Source organism: Pecten maximus, unplaced genomic scaffold, assembly GCF_902652985.1.
Source record: "Pecten maximus unplaced genomic scaffold, xPecMax1.1, whole genome shotgun sequence".
NCBI lineage: Eukaryota > Metazoa > Mollusca > Bivalvia > Pectinida > Pectinidae > Pecten > Pecten maximus.
The window spans coordinates 109-8,098 of record NW_022981583.1 but is presented as its reverse complement, the minus strand read 5'-3'; the positions used below and the strand labels follow the sequence as shown (position 1 = coordinate 8,098).

The window sequence follows — 7,990 nt, the reverse complement described above, 5'->3', positions numbered from 1 at the left end:
CCGCGGTAGCGTGGTTAATTGTTCGCCGATGGAAGTTTTGCCGAAATCATTACGTTTTCCTGTTGATCACATCCCACTGGAGGTGCCCAAAAAGATCCGAAGCTCCTAGCAGCTCTAGAAATGACGTCAGAACTGCACGTTGAGCGTCACCATATTCCGTAGTATTGTAACCACGCGTCCGCTGTAGCGTGGTTAATTGTTCATCGATGGAAGTTTTGCCGAAATCATTACGTTTTCCTGTTGATCACATCCCACTGGAGGTGCCCAAAAAGATCCGAAGCTCCTAACAGCTCTAGAAATGACGTCAGAACTGCACGTTGAGCGTCACCATATTCCGTAGTATTGTAACCACGCGTCCGCGGTAGCGCGGTTAATTGTTCCTCGATGGAAGTTTTGCCGAAAATCATAACGTTTTCCTGTTGATCACATCCCACTGGAGGTGCCCAAAAAGATCCGAAGCTCCTAGCAGCTCTAGAAATGACGTCAGAACTGCACGTTGAGCGTCACCATATTCCGTAGTATTGTAACTACGCGTCCGCGGTAGCGTGGTTAATTGTTCACCGATGGAGGTTTTGCCGAAATCATTACGTTTTCATGTTGATCACATCCCACTGGAGGTGCCCAAAAAGATCCGAAGCTCCTAGCAGCTCTAGAAATGACGTCAGAACTGCACGTTGTGTGTCACCATATTCCGTAGTATTGTAACCACGCGTCCGCGGTAGCGTGGTTAACTGTTCTTCGATGGAAGTTTTGCCGAAAACATAACGTTTTCCTGTTGATCACATCCCACTGTAGGTGCCCAAAATGATCCGAAGCTCCTAGCAGCTCTAGAACTGCACGTTGAGTGTCACCATATTCCTTAGTATTGTAACCACGCGTCCGCGGTAGCGCGGTTAATTGTTCTTCGATGCAAGTTTTACCGAGATCATTACGTTTTCCTGTTGATCACATCCCACTGGAGGTGCCCAAAAAGATCCGAAGCTCCTAGCAGCTCTAGAAATGACGTCAGAACAGCACGTTGAGCGTCACCATATTCCGTAGTATTGTAACTACGAGTCCGCGGTAGCATGGTTAATAGACCACTTTCACATTCGAGTGCGCATGTGCGATATCAGTTATCCCCCTTTGCAAAATTTTGCCGAGGGGGCAGCCTGAAGTGTCAAAATACGGTCGTTAACGAGATTGGTAATTCCGCTGCAGTATCGTTCATCCGACGTTGTCAGCCTAAAATTTTAGTGAAAGTTGTAAGAAATATCATCAAGGAAGGTCATTGTTATATTCAGTAATGACATGCTTGAGGGGATACGTATACCTGGAGCTGTCAAAACCGTGCAGAGACGCTGACATGTAAACAGCACCAGCAACAGTAATCCGCCATTGTCATCGTCACATTTTAGTAAGAGTTGAACTATTAATAGTCCAGGATAATCGTATGTATATAGAGACATGTCTTTCTTTCTTCCATTAACGTAAACGATGTCGTTTTTCACTCGAGATTGGTTTGTCAACAAACTGTCGGCAAATACATGGACTACATCATTAAAAAATGTGCCGGAGAAATACTGTCACGAGCAACTTAAAAAGTATTTGGTAGAAAGCAGGGAAAAAACGTTTGATAAAGACTCTCTGAGAGCTTTTAAAAGTTTAAAAGCATTTAAGTATTTTAAAGACGGATATGTGCAAAAGTTAAAGACAGCTACTGTAAAAGATGATGCGGTATCACCCGACAGCATATTTCTGTGCAAGGCTCAAGTCATGGCATCAATGGCCCGTAAACATTACACCGTGTTTACATGTATCAGCTCCTCTTCTGGACTTGTTCTTGGCGGATCATGTGAATGTGTCGCCGGGTATGTATAATGAAATAAATAATTTTGTATTCGTAATCGTGTTGACCTTTTCAAATTAAAATGTTACATGCCTGTAGTAACTACTGATAATGTATGTGTATAGATAAGCACTTCCACACACATTGTGACACCTGTCAGGTTGTGTATATATATCCAAATTAGCCTATCACCTGTACACTATACAGGGAGTGTTCCTTTGGCACCTGTGTGATGTTAGTATACACCTAAATTTAACACACACACCCTCCTTCATAAACAAAGGAAAAATTCAGTTAGACTTGAAATGTGAATACCTGTACATTTATTTAATACTAATCATTATATTTTATTTTTATAACAGTTTTGCCACCTAATGCAAATAAGACATTATTTATTATGCATATAAAATAATATATTAAATTAATCATATATTTTTCACTTTCTGATTACATTTTGTTTTCATTATAGGAAAGGAGAAGCCTGTAACCATGTTGCGGCAGTACTGTTCGCCCTTGATGATTTTGTGTCAGAAGGCTTAAATAATGTACCAGATGATGTCACATGTACGGATAGGCTTAAGCAGTGGAACAAACCCTCAGAAAGAGTTGTTCAAGCAAAGACAGTAGCTGATATAAAAGTACATAAGTAAGGAGTTACAATTTTAAATTTTACAATAAAAGTGTGTGAAATGTACACATTTCCACTGTCAGCTGTCAATACTTATGACCACTTGCATTGTGCCCCAGTTGTCCGAGCCTAGAAATCCTTCATGGTTTTTAGTTGTTTTTTGTAAAATTTCAAATTCCACAGGGGGGGGGGGGGGTGTCCAGGCCCCCCCCCCCCCCCCTAGATCCAAGCATGTTTTGTTTACACATTTGCATAGGAAATATATATAAAGAGCTTTATTTTACAATTATACAAGGATTTTCATAATGTAACCAACATATATTGTTTTACAGGCCCAAGTTTGGCTCTAAGGAGAGACCCAAGATGACAAAAACCGATCCACGACATCCAGCAGACAGAACTGTGAACTCAGAGGCCAGAAAGCAGCTATTTGACAGTATAAAGAAAATCCTGCCTCAATGCGGTTTCGGAAAATATGGTGTTCCAAAGGTTTCTGCTAGCATATTAAGTGAAAGTCCATCAAAAAGTACAATCAGTACACATTTCATTAATGTACATCCTCCAAGTTTGAAAGATATCAAAGACGCATGTGAGGATTTTAAGAAAAAACTGCATGTTTCTGATGAAGACATTAAAGAAATTGATTCCAAAACTATGTCTCAATCAAAATCAGCCTTATGGCACCAGGTCCGATCAGTTAGAATCACTGCATCAAATTTTCATTCTGTGGTTAAAAGGAGGTCGACAACAAATCCAACATGTTTGTTAAAAAAGCTACTTGGTTATGGAAGCTCTGTGAAAAAAGCAGCCATGAAGTTTGGGCTTGATGCCGAAGGTCAGGCTATCGAGCGATATCTCGCAGATTTACAAAACAAAACGGGAAATCGTTGTTTAGCGAAGGAAGTTGGATTTCGAATTCACAAGGAACATCCCTTTTTAGGAGCATCCGCAGACCGCATTCTGGAAGATCCCGTTAGAGGAATGGTAGTAATCGAGCTAAAAAATCCCTTGTCAACATGGGACAAAACTATTCATGAAGCTTGCAAAGTTTTACCGTGCCTGAAATTTGATGAAAATGCACAGGTCACCCTTAATAGGAAACATGCATATTACACACAAGTTATCGGACAAATGGCGGTGTATGGAATATCCCTGTGTGATTTTGTCTTGTGTACAAAGAATGAAATATTTGTGGAAACTGTAGATTTTGATGAAGATCTCTGGATGGAGTATCTTCCAAAACTTGAATATTTCTATAACAATGCTGTCCTTCCAGAAATTGTATATCCTTCAGTGATATATGGCAATGAGCCATTAGTGTTGGAGTAATCAATTTATATTTCTTACATATTCATAGTGTTAGAATGACTTTAACAATCCAGAACTGAGCATATATAGCATATGTTTTGTATTGTAACATGTTCAGTAATATCTCTTTACATGGACTATTTTTCATTATTACTGATGAGAATAGAGGATTTATTTGTGGAAAATGCAGTTTTGTTTCTAAAACCCTTGCTATTTTAAATGAATTGTAAATACTGTAATTATCCATGTAAAGAAAGTTCACTGTACACATGTATAGCAGTCAGATGATTGAAGTGTTTACCAGAAATGTAAATATTAAAAAAACACTTAAGAATTTTATGAATCATTTATAATTCGCAAAGCTTAGTATCAGCAAAACATACAGAGATATAATATAAATATTCAAATTTTGATGAATATTGTAAAGCCTGACCTTGGTTCTCAGTAACTGTAATAGCGACAATCAATATTGACAGAATATGAAATATTATTAGAGTTTATAATGCTGGTAGTACATTTACTGCATATATATATAGAATTTCCTTGTACATGTATATATTGATTATGAACACTAAATATTCACATTAAATATTATTTTGAAGTAACATTTGTGTTTGATTTAGATGTGCAACACAAAAATCATGGATCACTTATAATGTCTTCTAGTTTTAACATTTCATCCAAGATTTTCATTTGTTCATTAGATATATAAAAAACATTCCTAAATGAATGAATTCAATCACAACTGGTTTTAATTATGGGAGTTTGAAAAATTGTTAAAATAGCACATGTCAAGAATATGTCTTCTACTAGATCATGGAGAGATAGTGGTATAGTTCCCTGAAGAATCTGGAAAGATTTTATTCTCTGTATAGCCCTTTCCACATGAATTCTAACTTCGGCAATCCTACGAGTTTCTTCAACTTGTTCTGGTGTCAACTGTCCATCCTTTGCGTGGAGAAATGGGGGAATGTTGAGTTGCACTCCTTTAGGATTTAGTAAGTCCGCTATATCAAAGCCACGGTCAGCCATTACACAGTCCCCAGAAACAAGTTCACCGACAATACCACACTCTCTAGTTATCTTTTTGTCAGAAGCACACCCCCCATATAAGTTTGAAAGAAAGCAAACAGTTCCATCTGGAGTTATTCCTACTAGTGCCTTATAGGTGTTGTTATGTTTGTAATTAGACCAAGTCTGTCGCTGAGCTTTCAAAGATGATGGTTTTTCAACATGGATTTCAGTGCAATCAATTATCACTCTAGTATTTGGATACCTAGAAAACTGAGGAGGTAGATTTTGCTGTATCTCACGCAAAGAGGGAAACCGCATTAGTTCTGACAATTCCAATCTGAGGAAGCGAACCCATGTGGAAAATATTTTAGAGAAATGGGCCTCTGATATGCCTAAGCGTTGAGAAATATCCGTAAGGAGAAGTTTTACACGTAATCGCACCAATACAGCAAAAAACTCATTTTCCAAACTTATTTTCCTGTTTTTCCCTGGTTTTACTTTCAAATCACTACTGTTATTTGAAACCGACACATTCCCACGATCATATCTCAAATTCTGAGCTTTCCCTTTTAGGTACTGAAACAGGGAATCAAAAACACCTTTGTTTGGTAGTCCTGTCCAGAACTGCACACTTTTATCATTTGTCAACATGGACTTAGCTGTAAATGATGAGGGTTGATTTACAATCTGGTCCTCAAGCCTGTGTATATGTTTCTTGAGTGTTTGTATATATGAATCTTTCTGCTTAAGTAAAACGGAGTCACTTAATACATTGCTACATGTCTGTGATGATACATCTGATGTCACAATTTTTGGGACTTGTGTTCCAGCTTCACAGATGGTGGATGGGCGTTGTCCATTATAAGGTGCATGTGCACTTGTCCAGCTCGCATTGTATGCATGGTCTTGACTATCAATAAAGTAGGATTCCTCGGGTATTTCGGTCAAGGGAACTGGAAACTGAAAATACAAAAATAAGTTTACCTCAATATGACAGAACAAAGTCTTAAATGTTCAGAAATATACCTTAATAAGTAACAGAAGCCTAGCAGGTTTAATATGTACCACCCCCCACCTTTGCAAACTATAAACAAAATGTGTAAAAGAGGAACGAAGCATTTCAAAAAAATTCTTATGACGACTGTTATAATTGCCCCCCCCCCCCCCCCCCCCTTGATAAAAATCCCAAAGTTGCAACCCCACCCCCCTTGATAAAAAAATTTGGATCCACCCCTGCATAGAGATAAAGTGGTAAATTCTTGAACATATGAAACATCTTGATAATTAATTCATTGATGTTAGAATAGTAAGATAAATATTTAAAAATATTATCATTCAACAATTACAAGGCTGTAAGATAGTAGTCATGTTAGTTATGTAACATAAACTATATTAATATAATTGATTGATGGTGTTTAATGGTTCTACTAATTAATATTGTGTGTACTTTGTTAAAATTAAAAGCAACAGAGTGAACATATATATGCCAGCTTTGTAGTCTTTTTTCATAAACAATAACTGGGTGTTGTGAAGTGTAACGTGATTATAATTACCTGTTTTGCGGTCTCGGGTAACGGAATTTGAACTTCACTTCCAATGTCAGGTACCTGGTATGGGGCCAGGCGCCGCCGGCATCTTTTCCCAGGTGTTGTAACATTAGCCGATACACTATGTCCTTTCTCAACTGAAGTCGTCCATTCTGAGATCTTTTTACTGGTAGAAGATGTTCTGCATTTAGCACTTATCTCACGTTTGTGCAGTTTAAGAGTAGGCACAAAGTCAACATGTTTGGAGTCTTTCGACGGTTTACCTGTGACAAAATGGACTGAACACACCTTCGTGTGCTCAGTAATTCTTAAAGTTTTTTCGTCACGCTGACTGGCAACTTTCCACAATCTTCTCCGATGTGCATTTACAGGGAATCTAAAAAACGATACTACTGAATTCTTTGATCTACGGTTACTACATCCATACACAGAACAATGATCATGACCGCCCATTACATAGGCCTGGCCTCTGCCATACTTTTTCGCTTGCCCCCTCAAATGCAAGTAACGGATAGTCACGCGAGATTTCGTTCAGCGTCCCTGTCGTAGTATAGGTTACGGCGCATGCGTACTTTAATGTGAAAGTGGTCTATTGTTCACCGATAGAAATTTTGCCGAAATCATAACGTTTTCCTGTTGATCACATCCCACTGGAGGCGCCCAAAAAGATCCGAAGCTCCTAGCAGCTCTAGAAATGACGTCAGAACTGCACGTTGAGCGTCACCATATTCCGAAGTATTGTAACCACGCATCCGCGGTAGCGTGGTTAATTGTTCACCGATGGAAGTTTTGCCGAAATCATAACGTTTTCATGTTGATCACATCCCACTGGAGGTGCCCAAACAGATCCGAAGCTCCTAGCAGCTCTAGAAATGACGTCAGAACTGCACGTTGAGCGTCACCATATTCCGTAGTATTGTAACCACGCGTCCGCGGTAGCGTGGTTAATTGTTCACCGATGGAAGTTTTGCCGAAATCATAACGTTTTCCTGTTGATCACATCCCACTGGAGGTGCCCAAATAGATCCGAAGCTCCTAGCAGCTCTAGAAATGACGTCAGAACTGCACGTTGAGCGTCACCATATTCCGTAGTATTGTAACCACGCGTCCGCGGTAGCGCTGGTTAATTGTTCACCGATGGAAGTTTTGCCGAAATCATTACGTTTAACTATTGATCACATCCCACTGGAGGTGCCCAAAAAGATCCGAAGCTCCTAGCAGCTCTAGAAATGACGTCAGAACTGCACGTTGAGCGTCACCTATATTCCGTAGTATTGTAACTACGAGTCCGCGGTAGCGTGGTTAATTGTCCACCGATGGAAGTTTTGCCGAAATCATTACGTTTTCATGTTGATCACATCCCACTGGAGGTGCCCAAAAAGATCCGAAGCTCCTAGCAGCTTTAGAAATGACGCCAGAACTGCAAGTTGAGCGTCAACATATTCCGTAGTATTGTAACCACGCGTACGCGGTAGCGCGGTTAATTGTTCTTCGATGGAAGTTTTGCCAAAATCATTACGTTTTCATGTTGATCACATCCCACTGGAGGTGTCCAAAAAGATCCGAAGCTCCTAGTAGCTCTAGAAATGACGTCAGAACTGCACGTTGAGCGTCAACATATTCCGTAGTATTGTAACCACGCGTCCGCGGTAGCGCGGTTAATTG

The 7,990-nt window shown here is 39.5% G+C and overlaps 2 protein-coding genes across 2 annotated transcripts; one reads left to right on the top strand and one right to left on the bottom strand.

The window, feature by feature from the left end:
• Nucleotides 1-1,078: 1,078 nt before the first annotated feature.
• Nucleotides 1,079-3,806, top strand: LOC117320144. Its single transcript, XM_033874809.1, has 3 exons — nt 1,079-1,850; nt 2,298-2,474; nt 2,789-3,806. Exons 1-3 carry the CDS (start codon nt 1,477-1,479, stop codon nt 3,783-3,785), a joined length of 1,548 nt encoding a protein of 515 aa, XP_033730700.1. The 5' UTR covers nt 1,079-1,476; the 3' UTR covers nt 3,786-3,806.
• Nucleotides 3,807-4,100: 294 nt separating this feature from the next.
• LOC117320143 lies at nt 4,101-6,896 on the bottom strand. The gene is made up of 2 exons (XM_033874808.1): nt 6,332-6,896; nt 4,101-5,738 (listed from the first exon to the last, which is right to left on the bottom strand). Exons 1-2 carry the CDS (start codon nt 6,776-6,778, stop codon nt 4,500-4,502), a joined length of 1,686 nt encoding a protein of 561 aa, XP_033730699.1. The 5' UTR covers nt 6,779-6,896; the 3' UTR covers nt 4,101-4,499.
• Between the last annotated feature and the right edge of the window lie 1,094 nt (nt 6,897-7,990).

Excerpts from the sequence above, each read along its gene's own strand:
- LOC117320144 (XM_033874809.1), top strand. The coding sequence starts at position 1,477 with ATGTCGTTTTTCACTCGAGATTGGTTTGTCAACAAACTGTCGGCAAAT. Across the intron at positions 1,851-2,297 it reads TCATGTGAATGTGTCGCCGG|GAAAGGAGAAGCCTGTAACC; the intron begins GTATGTATAATG and ends TTTTCATTATAG. Across the intron at positions 2,475-2,788 it reads GCTGATATAAAAGTACATAA|GCCCAAGTTTGGCTCTAAGG; the intron begins GTAAGGAGTTAC and ends ATTGTTTTACAG.
- LOC117320143 (XM_033874808.1), bottom strand. The coding sequence starts at position 6,778 with ATGGGCGGTCATGATCATTGTTCTGTGTATGGATGTAGTAACCGTAGA. Across the intron at positions 5,739-6,331 it reads TACCCGAGACCGCAAAACAG|TTTCCAGTTCCCTTGACCGA; the intron begins GTAATTATAATC and ends TTGTATTTTCAG.